This window comes from Phaethon lepturus, unplaced genomic scaffold (genome assembly GCF_000687285.1).
Source record: "Phaethon lepturus isolate BGI_N335 unplaced genomic scaffold, ASM68728v1 scaffold7758, whole genome shotgun sequence".
NCBI classification, from domain to species: Eukaryota; Metazoa; Chordata; class Aves; order Phaethontiformes; family Phaethontidae; genus Phaethon; species Phaethon lepturus.
In genome coordinates this window covers 16,515-32,996 of record NW_010556832.1, presented here as the reverse complement: position 1 = coordinate 32,996, position 16,482 = coordinate 16,515, and the positions used below count along the sequence as shown (strand labels likewise).

Genomic DNA, 16,482 nt, shown 5'->3' with positions numbered 1-16,482 from the left:
CAGGAATGTAACTAGTAGTGACAGTATTGTACCAGGATGTTTAAAAAAGATCTCTAGAAATGCAATTTGCAGTTGCAGAGTCCAACCTTCATGTAATGAAAAGGCTCCAATTCCCCTTCTGTTTACTTTCCAGCGGCTCTAAGAAAAGTCTTTAGCAAGCTTCATTTTACAATAGCAGAATACAGAGACCTCACCGCAGAGGAAATCCGTAAGACTGTGAACATCTACCGGTGCGAAGACCACAAGGACAAAGACTGTTTTGTTTGCTGTATCCTGTCTCATGGGAAAAAAGGCATTATATATGGTGTGGATGGGCAGGAAGTACCTATCCAGGATCTGACCACTTCTTTCACTGGAGAGAATTGCCGCTCACTTGCTGGAAAACCAAAAGTCTTTTTTGTTCAGGCCTGCCAAGGTGATGTTTGCCAGAAAGGTGTGACCATCGAAACAGATTCTGGAGAGCAAGATTCTTCTGTAGAAATAGATGCAAGATTTCAGCTCGACTGCATCCCTACAGAGGCAGACTTCCTCTTGGGCATGGCTACCCTGCAAGATTATGTTTCCTACAGAAGCCCAAGGCAGGGGACCTGGTACATACAGGCTTTGTGCCAGCACTTGGAGTACAGCTGTCCTCGGTAACTATGTTTCCATAAGCTGCTTTTTGGCAACACGTGTATTTTCCTTCTGAATGACAGGAGTTTGATTTGGATGCAGAGGTAGATGATACGCAGTGGGAGCGCTCGCTTGGAGTGAAAATAGTAATGTAGGATAGAGCAATACCATATAGATCGTTCAAAGCAGTTTATCTAACTGCTTTGAAGCCTATTTATAACAGGAGCCATTAGCACTGGTATAGATCAAGATATATGAGAATGTGCTAATTTTTCTGACATTAACTGCCACCCTAATGCAAAATATACTTGTGTTTTTGCAGAGGAGAAGATATTCTCACCATCCTGACAGCAGTGAATCAAGAGGTGAGCAGAAAGAGTGGCAATCAGAATGCAGAGAAGCAGATGCCACAGCCCAGTTTCACACTGAGGAAAAAGCTCATCTTTCCTGTCAACTAAATGGGAGGGAACTGAATGGAAGAGGGAGCTGCAGCAGCCTGGTATCAGCTAAGAATTTGGTAAAACGTAACAGACGTGCAGTGGCTGCTCTTCGCACAAGAGCAAATGTTTTTATTGAAAATACAGCCAAGGAGCAAAAGCCTTAAGAAATTTGTGTTAATATGTATGATACTTTATACTTGAGAGCATCTCTGAGCTGGTATCCGATTTGTGGTTTGCTAGCTAAAATATGCTTAGTGTCCTATGAGGTGTACCACATATTGCTGTTGTTTTAAGTAAGGTATCTTTCCAATGCAAATTTTAAAAGACAACTGTTACGGGATCTTGTGTACTTTATACCTAACTTTTGCAAAATAAAGGGGGGGCGGGTACTGCAAATTTTGTAGGATATAATCAGCTCTCATCAGTGTCTTTGTTACTTCTCCCCACCCCTTAAAATAATTTCTTTTTAGTATCTTGGTACATCTCAAGGAAAAGTCAAGCACTTGTCCTCCAGCATCCTCAGCAGGATGTGGCTGTGGCCTGCATTTCAGAGCATCCTCTACGTACAGTAGTTTTAACAGTGAAAATCAGTTGCTCAGGTACAGCTTCATGTTTGAAGCTGTCGTTACCCTGTGTTACCTTCTAGTCTCAGTTCAAAGCACAGCAAAAGAAGAAGTTGCTAGATGAGTACCCAGCTCCTTAAAAACATTTTTATATTGCCTCCTGTGATTAGTGGACACAGAACAGGGAGTTTTACAAGCTCTGAGTAGAAGCTAAAGCTTGTTACAGCTTTCAGCATTAGTAATGGTATCACTGTAGGTGATTATTTAACTAAACAGGTAGATCTTCACTGGAATTGTTCTGAAAGCCTAAGTCCTTCCCTGGACTCCTGTGATAAATACTTATTCTCTCTTTGGTACCAGTTTGTGTCTGCGAAGATAAGGGCAAAGGCATGACAGACTGTGAGAATGATTAGAACTTTAACAAGTGGCAGATGCAGCAAGCAGTTACAGAAGCAGGCAAATCTGTGCTTCCCAATTCTAGGAGTAATTTTCCAAGATAGTTGTTGATGCTTGTTTAGGCATTCATCATGAAACCATTGAGAGTTGTGCCGAAGCAAGTAGAGCTCATATACAGAAGTTTGTCTGTTGCTTGCACATGGCCAGAAAGGTGCAATCCAAGTGGAAGAAACCCTTTTTTTTTTTCTTTATAAGCAAACAAGCATATTATTCCATGAGCAAAATAATTAATGCAATGTTTTACTGTGGATTTTCTGCCTAGATCCCCTCTCCCCCCACACCTTTTTTTTTTTTCTTTATAAGCAAACAAGCATATTATTCCATGAGCAAAATAATTAATGCAATCTGTTTTACTGTGGATTTTCTGCCTCTCCCCCCACATACTGCTCAGCACTTTACCTCTTACGAGTCAAGTCACGGGTGTTCTTCAGCAACTTCTGTGCATACATCTTGGGCTCCCTGCCTGTCACACCATGGCTCCGGCAGAGCAGAAGTGTTGAACTTTCAGTGTTCCCTTTCCCTTAGAGGGAGGAGGCTGCATCTTCTTTGATCTGCATTGTTGACAAAATTTAAGTGAGCCAAGAGATTCTGAAGTCAGAGGTGCCTGACTGACAGCATGCTCACACAGACAACTTTTTCCTTAGGAATCAAAAGGAAAAAAGATACTGCAGATACAACAGTGGGCTATGCTCAAGGAACTAGTTATCTCATCTCAGGTATTCTTGGTAAAAAAATCTGGGGGAATTTTCCAGCAAGATTTAATGCACACCATAAACAAGGTCTTATTAGGAATCTCCTCATATAATGAGTTATGAATCTGATTAGGGATTTTTCATAGTTAGGAATCAAATCTGTCAATTCTCAATCTATCATCTCCACCATTCGTCTCCTCATATAAAGCAAAGCAACTGCCATCCAGCCAATTCGCAAGGAACCCTAGCAGCTCCACTGACCAAGTACAGTCATTCATAGGGAGGAGGCAGGCAGTTCTGGCTCTCACTGACTCAGGGTATTGTCATCGTGTCCCTCCCCTTGGTGCTGTCTTGTTTTCGGTTCAGAGTCAGGATTGTAGGCTGTTGGAGACTGTCAAAAGTCTTTCTTTTAGCAGTGTGACCAACTAAAAGGAAAAGAAGAAAGGACCTCAAGGCACTTCCAAGTCTCATCCGTGCAGAATCACTCCAGAATTTCTTTTCAGAATTGCCACAGTCCCATTGATTTAGGTAGCTTAATAAACCCGTTTTCTCCAGGAAGCTCTTCCTTGTACTTTCCTCAGACACTCCTGAGCTTTTGTGGTTAGTTCTAGCTCTTTTTCCTGCAGCTTCAGAGGGGTTACAGCTCTCTTCCCTCACTACATGCGAAGTGCTAGAGAACAAGTAGAAAAAACAACCCCTCCCCACACTCATACACTCTTACATACAGCGGCAGCCGGCTGTACTCCTCAGGCTCAGGCATTTCAGGACAGTTGAAATCCTGAGTTCAACAGGAACTTGTATACTGACATTTTCTTTTCATGTGGACCATGAACAGTTTTGATGCAGAGAGAGCATGTAGCCAGGAACCCCAATGCTACCAGTATCTAATGTTCCTCTGGTGCCATTTAGCTGCCTATAGCCATGATGCTTCTCCACTCTGGGGACACACTTCTGTAATATCATTAGTTAAGCTGGTAACACAGGCATTTGTTCTGAGGACATGCAGTTACAAACGTTAAATACTCATATGCACAAATACAATGAATATTAGGAAACAGTGAGTTACCTACTTGCTAGTGAAGGAAACTTGGTCAACGTCTCTTGCAACCTAGATACTGGTGTTCCAGCTTGCAGCTCAATCCTGCCTAACGATTTACAGGTGTGACAATTGCAGAGAACAGTGGGAAAAGAATGGCTTCTCAAAATGTCCAACTTGTAAGCTTCAGCATATGAAACGTTGAGCTGAAAAGTCAACTTCAGTCTGACAAGAGTGCAAGCCCTTCTCTCCCTTCCCACATGGGAAAAATAAGAAAGTGAAGTAAATACAGGATACTTACTGTAGGGTAACTCTGCTTCTCAGCTCCTTGAGATGTCATGCACACAGACGACTAGAGGAACCACTGTCAGTAATTGTTAGACTAATTGAAGTAAGAACCTGTTAACTGCAAATCAATGTTGTTCCCATTCTGTACCACTGAAGGAACTGAGAGTTTTGGGGAAAATGATCAGAATCTTCCAGGCTAAAACGTGAGCACAGGGGCTTGCACTAAAGGTGGTATGCACAGCCCCAAGCTGACACAACTGGCAAGAATTTGGCACCTGTGCCAAAAGAACCTCAGCGAGACCTGCACAAAGGGAGTACGCTTCAAGGGTAAGTAGCTTGGTTTCAATCTCGACCCCCATTTATCGCAACTATAGAGAGGGCTGACATAACATCAGCTACTGAGATGGAAAAAACAACAATGCTCCTGTTAGGCAACAGTGTTTTCTAACACTGTAATGCTAGAGGAACACATTAGCTGCTGGAAAATAACAGGAGGAAAAAAAAAGCCAAAACACCACACACACAAATAAACCCCAAAACACCAGAAAACATGGAACACACTAATTTAAAGTGAAGCTGACATTCAAATATTTTGTCTAGAGGTTGATAAGCTATTCTTCATTTGTGAACTTTCTAATTCTTAAAAGCCTTTTCAAACTGCAGCAGAAGGTACTCTGCAAGTATTCTGTTCTAGATTTAAGCATCACATACTTAGCACACCAAGTCAGAGCACAGCTTGTACAGCACATCTGCCACCTGTAATTGCTTAGGTATAAACACAACAGCCAACAGCACAGAACAGCCCGATCAAGTTTTTAAATATATTTTTTAGTTTTTACAGCCACCGCTTATGCAGATACAAAGTCACTAAGTTTGGGTATAGTATCACAATCAATAAATTTTAGCCAAAAAAGGCCTGATTTTAGGTTTATTATAGAACACTGTACTATAGAAGATGACATCTGGAACAAACCACATCAGATGACCAACATACTGAAAAATGGCATGTTATACATGTTTATTTTCAAATTTACATTCCACTATGAAACAACAGGAAGTGCAAAAAGCAGATTAAAAAAAATACCATGAAGTTCCCAGACCATTCAAACATTGTGTGTTATCTCCTCATGTAACAGGCAAATGAGACCCAAACCCAATATTCTCCTTCCCTTTCTCCTGCTGTTTGACTCCAGTAGTCTTTTAACTTTGACCACAGGTATTTTGAGCATGCAGGTATCAGAGTGTTTATCAAAACCAGTGAAACTAGAAGGCTGTACATTTGTGCTTGGTAAAGGCAAATACTGTAAGAATTTCCTTCTCTCTCTCGAAACTTTCACAGGCATGGTTGAGTCCTTTCTTTCTAGCATCTGTTTTTGTCTCAAACCTGCAAGATAGCAGAACCTTTCTGAAATGCTCCTGCTCAACTGAATCACACTTGTGCAGGAGCAAAAGATCTTGTGCAGGATCTCAGCTTAGTCATGCAAGTTTGTCTCCTCTCTTATGGGAGGCAACAGAAGCCAAATCAGTTCCTAGAACGACGTCAACTTTTTTCATGTTCTCTTAAACACATGTGTTATTCAAAAAAGTTTATCTTCTAGGTTTGGCACAAAACAGTAAACTTGGAAGGAATGCCTATTTTCCCTGTTGCTGCAAGCTAGGCATATATATACACAAAATGTGCATGACCATCCAAAGGTATAAAACGCATGACAGAATTTCAACAACACTGCACCACAGCGTAAACCAACCAGAGAAACACATAAACACAATGGTATAGAGATTCTTCCATTTTCTTCTTGCCTTGTTTAAGTATCTGATGATACATCATCCTACAGAAAACAAACAACAACAAACAAAACCCCTCCATATATCCACAGTATTGTTTGAACTGAACCACTTTATATTGTTGGGCTATGGAACATGCCAAAAGACAAACAAATAGCATCACAAGAGAAACGTGCCTTTAATTAATGTGCTTTTAGATTAATTTTAACTGAAACCTGGTCTGCCAAAGGAATTCTGATTTAGCTGATTTGCTGCTTCTGCTGCTAACACTCAGAATGATCTAACGGCTGGAGTTACCTAATGAAGCTAGTTAGAAACACAGTGTAATGCCTTCAAAAATTTATCTGTAATGTACATGTATTCCTACAATAAACACACATAAAATGGACATACTTTTGACATACTATACACTTCCCTGTTGATACCAAATTGTCTAACCATTCGTTAACTCGTTCCTGTTGTTTCCCTAGGAGTTACAAATATGCAGCAGACATACCCGTCTTATTTCACTGGAGAGCAAAATTACCTCCCCAACTCCTTTCACTTTCACTCTCACCTTATTTAGCTAGGCAAGACCCCATGCACAGCCAAGTATGTACAAACATAAATACTTACTTACATGAAGAAATTAAATATTTTTCATTTAAAAAACAAAATTAACCCGTATATAGTTTAAATAAAATTCACGTTTTATAAGTGTAAGATTTTGCTTAGAAAGCAAAAGGCAACTCCAGGAGTTCCTGAATATTTCTGTGCGCTGCTGACAGACAAGTTTCTGCTAAGAATCCCTGTGCAAGTTTGAAGTGGTTACTCCTTTCCCTTTTACAAAAAAGGCTGTTATATCAAAGAGTGAGTCACCACAAGATCTATAGAACTGTAAAAGCAGAAAGGCCACGTTACAGATTTCCTATAAAAGCAGGTTGCAGAGCTTTCTTTTTCTGCCCTACTCCACTCAGCCCTGCAGCAGCAAGGGTGCCGATTGTGGTGGATGTGCCTTGTGGCAAATGCAAGTCAATGTAATTACACTGATGCTTCATACCATGCACCCAGACAGAGACCAGCTATGTCCCACATACACTGTAACAAGCAAGATAAACTTTGTTTTATCTAATTGTATGGAAACCAAAACTTTTTAAAAAGCTTTAAAAATTTTAAAATGTGTGGAAAATAAACTTTAAAATAATTTTTAAATGTTGATAGGTACTGTGAAAAATTACATGAAGATTAAGAACCTGTTTCCATTCAGGTCACTAGTGAAGACCCATTCCTCTGAGGAATTCTGGGCAAACCTTTTTTCTTCTTTAAGTTGCACTATAAATCTATTGTAGATTATTCAGTTATGACTAGAACCTTGGACGGGAAGGAATAAGAAAAGCAGCATAGGCAATGACATTTTGCTGATGACCACTCAGAAATCACATTTCTAAAGTGGACTTCTCTGTTGAGACAGAAAGTCTGTCTCAGCTTCGTTCAGAATCAGGTTCAGAACCCCTTTTCCATCAAAGCATAGGATTTCAATGTAGACAAAACTGATTTATGTTCATTAAAATGCTACAAAGAACACTAGCTTTCATCTTCCTGTTTCTGAATATAGACTGCTAAATTTTGTTCTTAATGAAATCTTTTAAACAAAATCCTGCCTACAACCAGAAATAAGTGAATGAAAGGCATGAAGTTTACTGCAGAACTCTCAAATATACATAACGTCTACCTGTCAAGAGAACAGTTAGCTTACTGAATTTCCAACACTCATCTTGAAGTAAATGCTCTCCGCTTTCCACTTATGCCAAATAAAAAGAAACCCTGAATCAAGCACCTAGGTTGCATTTCTCTTCGCAACACTGAAATGTGCCTGAGATTTTTTTGTGTGTGTGTGTGCAAAAATACCCTCATTTAAAAAGATGCACAGCACACTTTGGAAAGATGTTTTAGCTTGAAGTTTTCACGCTAATACATACTTTCCTGTTTCTTAATTCTTATTCATTGCACCTTCCTCTGTGTGCTTCAGGAGCTCTGGAAAGAAGTTAACTTCAGTTAATACCTCACTGGCACAACTGCACTCTTTCAAAATACAAATCTTGACCACCAGTTTGTGTGTTTGTAAACAGCAGTATTGTTTTCCTACACAAAGATTCTCTCCCCTGCTTCTCAAAGTGGGGAGGAGCTCAAAAGAGTACAGTTTCCAAAATGGAAAATACAAGAATTAAAAAAAAAACCTAAAATCCCAGTTTTCATATTTGCTTACAGAGAGGAACTTGGATCAGTAATGCTGGTCAGACTGACTGTTACTTTAATATTATATTTAAATGATAGAGTCTGACTGCTAACAACTAGTAAAATACTATGGTCATACGGTGGAAAAAATAGAACAGCACCTGCAAGACAGTTCTACACATACAGTTTAAAAGGTTAAAATACTGAGAATGTCTTAAAAAAATTGTATTTTATTTTTGCTTAAGTTAAGACAGATGCTGAAAGGGGTCTCAAAACTAAGCTTTGGTTTCTTCTTTCTTATCTTCCACAAAAGCCTTCTTCCTCAAACCCAAGCAATGTTCTCTTTCTCCTTGATCCCACGCTTCTCTCTCACACATCTTTAACGTGCACATGCCCTCTCCAACTCTTCTCTAACACACCTAACAATGCCTGTACTGGATGTTTATCCCTCATGTATTATGTACTATGCTAGAAGTCAACCATTTTTCAGATCAGTCAGTCCTCCTTTAGGATATCCATTTTTGATGACTGTGTGCAAACTGGAGCTCCCAATGCTCCAATCATGGCTGGAAGACTCTGGTTTCTTCTCAGTCCTGCCATTAAGTTGCTACCTGCATTTAAAAACACAGCAGAGTCCTGCCTCCGCAAGCTAACCTCTGGCCCCTGACTCTTCCTGTGGCCCTGTGTCTCAGGGGGCTTGACCACCCTGGCAATACCAAGCCTCTTCAGTCTGTCTACTAGGTTCATCTTCAGCTGGCCTATATCTGGAGCATTACGGGAGGGCTTTAGGCCATACATCTCTTGCAAGAATGTTTCTGCTGGTCGAGAAGCCAGGAAATTTTCCGAGTGATGCACTCGAGGCTCAAACAGTGGAGGGGAAGGACAAGGTGAACGCAAAGGAGAATTTGGTGGAGTAGAAGGAATGGGGAGAATTCGAGGGGGCTGTAGCAAAGGCAGTTTTTCTAATACAGGGCTATCGTAAACCTTGGCAGAGATGCCTCGTTCTTGCAAAAGTTTAGCCAGAGTGCTCGTGCTGCTGAAGGTAGTAGTTGAATCTCTTCTGTTGGTGAGAAATTCTCCAATACTGAGCCTGTAAGACATGGCTGGAGTGCTGATTACTGGGTTTCCAATACTGCTGCCAGTATTTCCAAATGAAAATGGGGCACTCATGGAGCTGAAATAAAATAAAAATGAAAGAGAGAAGATGCATAGATTAAACATCTTTATACCTGCTCTCTGCTTGCCTTTTAGTATACAGAAGGATCGATAACAAGTAAATTGTTGCTATTCGCTGTGACAATTTCAGCTTTAGTAGATTCAGAATTATTGTTCCGCAAAATATTTAGAAAATACTAGGTTGACAGAGAGGTTTTGGTGCAAGTACCAATGAATTTACCTTCTGTGGTCACCTATACTGTATTAGATAGAATATCAACACAGACATCCAGTAATAACTTAGTTTTAAAAAAAAAATGACACAATTGGAAAAAAAAAGTTATGGTAGGTTTTGGTTTGTTGTTTTGTTTGTTTTTGTTTTTTTACAATAGGTATACGATACAAGGCATTTGCTATTTAAGAGTATAAACTTACTTCCTTTAAGTTATCTAAACCGTTTTAACTTTCACTCTAGAGAATTTCAAGTTTCCCCTTTATAATTACAACTACTAGTATAAGTAACATATGATGTGTTGCCTAGCTGCCTTGGCATTTTTTAAAACTGGTCCATATATCAGAAGCCAGAAAGCAACTGTTTAATCCTATGCAGCAACATTTAGGATGCCAGCAGTCATCATACCTGGGAGTAACTTGAGTGACATCAGATGGGTGAAGGATCCTACAGGTAGTAAAGGTAAACGTGGAATTTGTGGAAGACAGACACTTCCCTGGATTTGAGGCTGCAACGTGGAGAATTTACATTCATTGAGGGTCAAAATAAAGAGAGGTAAGGACTAATCAAAGCAAAGTTTAAGATAATGTTATTATCACTGCTAGTTTTAAGTAAAGAACAAAGACAGTAAAGACAACATTGTCGCAAGGTCAAATACTTTCCATTGAGAAAAAGACACCGTCCAAAAAAAAAAAAAAAAAGAGGAAAAAACACTAACCATGCCTCTTACCAGTGAGTGGTACTGCCGATGAAGTAATAGGTGGCAGGAAAATCCCTGCCATGGGCTTTGCCACTGTACGTTTCTTTTCCTCCGGGAAGGACTGTTTCACTTTAAATGTTATACCTCCACCTTCTTCCTCGTCATCCTCCTCCAAGTCAGAGATGTGGTACACAGTATCATCAGACAGAGGGGTAAAACCTTTTGTAACAACACCTGGTCGTGGATCAAGAATGGTGCCTAGGTTGGGTCGAGCAAGTTGCTGCCAGTGAAAAAGGGTCTGAGATCCTGGTGGGACAAAGAGAGGAGTCTCAGAGAGACATTACCTACTATCATACTGAGTTACAAGAATTCATGATCAAAACTCCAGCCAACTGGTGCTGACACTGTGATACACATGTCGCACTTGGATGGCAGTGTCAAGAAAGAGCCTAACACTTAGCACCACATCAGAAAGCCAAGTAGAAAGTGATACTGATGAGCTACTTGGCATGTAGCCTACCAAATACTACTACTTCCTCTTACTGCATATCATACCTAGCTATACACACACCACCGATGATTTAATTGGCAAATTAATGTAAAATCCTTTTCTGCTGATCAGAGAAGGAAGATCATCCGCTTACCTTCAATGGGTTTGACAATTTGCAGTTTTTCTGGTAGGAGGACACGGAGATTACCAGAGCTGGCAGAGAGATCAGTGAATTCTGAGTTTGTACCCAGGGAAAAATGGCTTTCTGTTGGTGTACTACAGCCACTAGCCCCTTCTTTCTGTTCAGCCAGTATATGCATTTTTCGCTCCCATTCCTCCTCAAAGAACTGCTTCTCACTCAGGTAGTTCTGGTGACGGAGGGAGAGCCTGTGCAGAGCTGTGACTAAGTCATTGTCTCCAGGGGTTCCCTGCTGGTCAGGATTATGAATGTCTCTGTGAGAAACATCAAATAATAATAGATATTAAGGCCATTAAATTAACTATTTCTTTCTTACACAACAGAGGTCCAGTCTGTTTTGAATCGGTTCATTTAGAAAGAATATTAACAGGCAGCGTTTCCTACTTCAAATTCTTCTCAGGGCTGCTCCTCTGGGTCATCCATGTGTGGCTCTCCAACTGGTGTACACCAGACTGGAAGGGCTTTGCTGTCATAACAACACTTGACCGATTAGATCCAGGGATTGGCAATGGGGCAGGAAAGGAAGAGGAGCGGCCACGAGTGACATTAGCAACCTTGACAGTGTCAAATACTCGTTTCTGTTGACCCCTGCAGAAAAGACAAGCAAACAAACATGGTTTTCAGAAGGATTTTGAAAAAGATATAATAAAGAAAAAGGAAAAAGCTCTGAACAAGTCTTTGAAAAGTCTGCAGAGAGCTGACTAAAAAGATTTAAGTCCAGAAAAACAGGATTGCCTAAGACACTCATGTTTTCAGTAGTACTACTCTTTTAAATATCAGAATTACCACTTACTTCGACCTGAAAGACCTGAACCTCTATTGATAACCACCTGAGAACATCCAGGAGCATATATTTTGTTCATTTAATTTATATATGCTTTCAGAAGCATGTATTTAATTTATTACTTCTTGCTCAGGAACAGGTCTTCAGGACTTTGGAAACTGTTATCAGTCTTTCAGCTATAATTTAATTTGCCTGAGAATTTTTCTATAAAGTATTTAAAAGGGATAAAACTAGTGCTGTGCATCAGAGAATTTGCATCAAAAATCTCACAAATTAAAGAGTGAAATAACATCCTTTTAGCAAATTCCCAACTTCCTCATAGAATCAAGTAAGAATAGTAGGTTTCAAAGTTGAAAAGATTACCAAGTAATAAAAGCTTTTTTAATTAACTTACACAGAAAAATTATTATAGAGGGAACTTTCACATTTATAGTTTTCCAGAAATCACTTTCACCTTACAGGCATGTGGAAAAATATCAAGATAGTACATAGAGATCTGAAAACATACTTGTGCTTGGAGAGAACAGATTCATCACCCTGACTCAATTCCTTCCGCATTGTCCCTTCAATTTCTGCTGCAAGGGAATCCTAGAGAAAAATGGAAACCAGAATAGTTGACAAATTAGATTCAAGTCTTCCTCCTAACAATCTTAGCAGAAAACATCTCTAAAAAAATACTCAAAAAATATTAATTTGTTTCCCCAGTATCAGTATGTTTCGCACAATGCCTTTGGTCACTAAATGTGGGGCCGGGGGGGGCAGTCTTCCACCATAACTACACCTATGTATAACTAGTATGGGTTCAGTTTTCATTAGCAACATCTGCTTTTTCTTGGTCCTCTTTATGTTGGTTTCTTAAGTCAAGCTACAATTTTAAGAGCACTTCTTACAATGCCAAACACATACATGAGGGATTCTGTACACAAAGAACAACCAACCAAAACCTGACAAAATCCTAGCACAGCCCAGAAATTTTTGAGAGTACATTAATCAGAATCTACCTGACACTAATAAGAAGAGGAAAATAAATGCCTTTAACCCTTTTCCATTGGTTTAGTCATCTCTGGCAATTAGTCTGAGGTCATGCATTTCTGACAATGCTTAAAATTGAATCTCACAAGATAAGGACATAAAATTACATCATAAACTATGTAAAGGAAGAAAAACTCTTTGAGCTCTTGAAAAGATGCTTTGTTTCTTAAAGAAACATTGTCAAATTATAACATTCACATCAACATTAAACAATAGACTAGCACAACTGAGCTCTAGCTGTAGAAGATGCCAATTCCTGTACTTAAGAGAAAAGGCATATAAAAAGGAAAAAGAATTTTAGTATCACAATATAGCAAGTTAATGATTAGCTTCCCAATACATAAAATTCTCAGAAGTGTACACATTAAAGAATTGAAAAAGCATCAGATCAGTTCCTTTGCCTACTACAAAATAGTTTCTGCTGCAGCTCCTGTAACGGCTGTTTTGCTCATATAGTTGTATGCTACTACAGGCCATATGAGCCAGTAGGTGTATGTCACCCTAGAGGTATTTATTACCACAGGAAACGCTCCACATGACTTGGGGTGGCAGAGACAAGAAACAGAGCTGGCTCTGCTGCGCAGCAACTTCACTTCTTCTTGTGATTCATGCAACATCCCTAGACACTCTGCATTCCGATCTTGCAACTCATGTAGCTGAAAGAGAAGAGGCTATCATGAGATACCAGTAAGCTTCAAAGGCAGAGTGAAACTGAATTAACTCCTACAGAAACCTGTATCGACTAATTCAACACCACTATTTTTCCAACTGCACGGCACATGCCAACATCTGGCACGGACCACAGTCAGCATAGCCCCTGCACCAATGCTAGCAGTGAAGCATGAAGTCCAAACTAAGACCCAAAAGAGGAAAAAGTATGATAAAATTCAAAGGAAAATACATCAAAAAACTCTGCAAATACAGTAATTGCTGATGCAAATGAAGCAAAAAAAAGAACTTCCTTAAAATGTAATGAGCTACAGTATTGTTGATATAATCAGTAATATTCACACTAAAACACTCTTTTTCTTCTAACCACTACGAATAGTAAGACCTGTCTGCTTGAAACACCTTCCTTGCCTTTCATATTCCTGTGGACTACAAAAATATTTGTGTAGACTTAAATAAAAGCAATCATTCTTTTCCTACAATCATATTACTCCAACCACAATGAAAAATGAAAAGCCCTACATAATTAAAACGCAATAGTACCCATTCTCTCAAGTCTTCTTTCTCTTGTATTCTAGTCTAAACATTTATCTGAATGTGTGTGTGTATATATATAAGCCTTAAGTACCTCTGCTGTCAGTTGTCTCTGAGCATCTTTGGAAGCTTGTAAGTGAAGTTTCAGCTCCTCCTTTTCAATCACATGCTGAAAACATAAAAAGGCGCTCATCATTTTCTCAGCCGATTTCCCTGACAGTTGATCCTCTGCCATATCAAACAGCCACTCTCTTGCAGGGTAATCCCCTAGCTTGCAAGTCAATATTTACGTGCTCTAAGCACTGACCTGCGCATATGCGCACGCACACACACGTACACTCTTCATCAGCATTCCCTTACTTCTTTGAGCTTATGTTGAAGATCAACAATCTGAGACAAGAGGGATGAGATCTCTTCCTGGTAGCGAACCAACTCCTCACTCTTCTCTGATAACTCCTCTGTTATTCTGGAAATTTGAGCATTTGTTTGCCCTACAAAACATAAAAAGAACTTAGCAGAGAGCTCTTCCCAACACATGACAAAAAAACAAACCAAATGCAAACACCAGAAAAGATCAGTGCAAGTTAACAACGATCTCCAAAATGACCAATACTCAGGAAATCAACTCATAGTACATAAGAGTAAGTGCCTTAGAACATCCATAAGGAAAAAGATAAAGAGAAATGGTGGGGAGGAGGCAGAGGACAGAGAGAGTTAACTTCAAATGCAGGTGTAACATATCAAGAGCTAAGGATGCAGAACCTGAAATAAATATCACAGGTATGTGAAATGACCATAATAAAACCCAAGGTAAGCTGCTATAAACTATTTCAAATGACATACTGGCTCATGACCAAGGCCAGACTTGGAATACAATGAAGAAGTCAGGCTCTAAATTGACCTTGTTATTAACTACCATTCTCTTAAGCAAAGGCATTTTGTCAGACCTTGTCAAGCATAACATACACCTATTCAGCTCTTGATTCTGGTCACTATCTATTTATTCCCCAAAGACCCAGTACAAGCAATTCCCAGTTTCTTTTTTTCATTGAGCAATCACTTCATCAAGTGAGATGACAAAGCAACTCAAAAAGATGAAATATTTTTATGCAGTTAGTATTGCTTGTATACTTGCCCTAAAAGCATAGCAAAGTCATAATAAAGTCTGATCAATCTTGCATAAAGGTCACACTACAAATTTAGTTGTTATGGTACCTCATAGATTTACTGCAGAACAAGGTCCTGCCCATGGCCCTGTGGACATTTAAGCTCACAGTCAGATACCTTTTCCCTGAAGACACAAATTTTAAAGCTGTAGACTAGATGTCTTTTGGGAGAAGATTCTTTCTCTGAGTCTATATTTGTCCAATTCTGTAGCACAACAGAACTCACAGCCATTCTCATTGAAGGAAAAAATAAGAAAACTTGTATGAAAAAACTTCTATTTGCAAAGGATATACATTTTCTCTGAGGGAATCAAGTAAATTAACAACTAACTATGTATCAGTTCATAGTATTTTATGGTCATCTGGAACAAGAAAAACTAAGCAGCAACTCAGTCTTCTTTATGGTGGTTGTATAGGGAAAAAAATCTTAAAATATAAGCTTAAGGTTATTACGCACAAAGGAAGTAGCACACATCAAATGACTACACATAAAAAATTGTACCACCGGGTTACACAATCACCACACACAAAAAGGATTGTTCCTTATTGTTTCAGAATACTTACATGCATTTGTGTAAGAGCAGCTGCAATTCTTTGCAAATAATTAGTCCCCAAAGGAAATACGGACAACTGTTCTAGACAAATTAAAGCTCTTGCCAATTTAAATGCTTTGGTTTATAAAATATATTTTTAAAATAAACTAACAATTTCATAAATATATAGTAGTTTAGAATGAGCATTTAAGAGTCTATGCACTGATATATTTCAATGTCATGTGTACTGAATACTCTACACAAGAAATATATTTTGTTGACCTTCCAGTGTCTGTAAGCTTCAGTTTAGGAGGTTTATGACCATTAGATTTTGTGTTCATTTTCTGTCTCTAAACACAGTACACACACCTGAAGTCGATCGCCAGAGTGAAACTTGATGAAATACAGAAACGATTTTGCACTTGGGTAAAGAGCAAGAATTGAATAATTGCCATAAATTACTGAAGCTCATTTTCGGATTCAGGGACAAGTAAGAAGGTGCAGGCACCAGGTATTTCAAATGCCATTTTGCCATTGCAAGATATAGCGTGGATACTCACGGAGCTCTTTGACACAGTCATTGACCAGCTGCTGTTCCTTCTCTTCATATGTAATGGTTTCAGTCTTCAGATGGCAAGCCTTTAAGAAAAATACTAGTATTCCAATTTCAGTTTATCTATATATTAATGTTAGAAATTTTTATTTCTGAAATTCTTGCAACTGAGGAGTATCCTCTCTATCTTTATAATTTCTATGCATCTGGCCAGACTTCTTAACCGTTTTTTCCACCATAATCTGTTTCCCTGAATTGTATAGGTCTTTCGAGTGAAAGATACACAGACACTCAAACAAAACCTGATTGCTCTCGTGCCTCTAATAAAAAATTGTTGCAAAAATATGTG

The 16,482-nt window shown here is 39.1% G+C and overlaps 2 protein-coding genes across 2 annotated transcripts in view; one reads left to right on the top strand and one right to left on the bottom strand.

Annotated features, from left to right (window-relative positions):
• CASP8 (caspase 8, apoptosis-related cysteine peptidase) overlaps positions 1-1,223 on the top strand; it is a gene marked incomplete at its 5' end in the record, with an annotated part of 4,695 nt that extends 3,472 nt beyond the window's left edge. Inside the window, 2 exons of the mRNA XM_010292570.1 lie at positions 134-635; positions 935-1,223. Of these exons, the coding sequence (XP_010290872.1) occupies positions 134-635; positions 935-1,070 (638 nt within the window). The remainder of the gene's footprint in view (positions 1-133; positions 636-934) is intronic.
• A 6,607-nt stretch (positions 1,224-7,830) lies between these two features.
• The window catches only part of TRAK2 (trafficking protein, kinesin binding 2), a 19,667-nt gene continuing 11,015 nt past the window's right edge, over positions 7,831-16,482 (bottom strand). The window contains exons 6-16 of the mRNA XM_010292569.1: positions 16,141-16,219; positions 14,242-14,372; positions 13,976-14,050; positions 13,197-13,334; positions 12,155-12,234; positions 11,247-11,450; positions 10,818-11,116; positions 10,206-10,479; positions 9,882-9,989; positions 8,506-9,260; positions 7,831-7,885 (exon numbers count right to left, since the gene is read on the bottom strand). Of these exons, the coding sequence (XP_010290871.1) occupies positions 8,582-9,260; positions 9,882-9,989; positions 10,206-10,479; positions 10,818-11,116; positions 11,247-11,450; positions 12,155-12,234; positions 13,197-13,334; positions 13,976-14,050; positions 14,242-14,372; positions 16,141-16,219 (2,067 nt within the window). The 3' untranslated portion in view covers positions 7,831-7,885; positions 8,506-8,581. The remainder of the gene's footprint in view (positions 7,886-8,505; positions 9,261-9,881; positions 9,990-10,205; positions 10,480-10,817; positions 11,117-11,246; positions 11,451-12,154; positions 12,235-13,196; positions 13,335-13,975; positions 14,051-14,241; positions 14,373-16,140; positions 16,220-16,482) is intronic.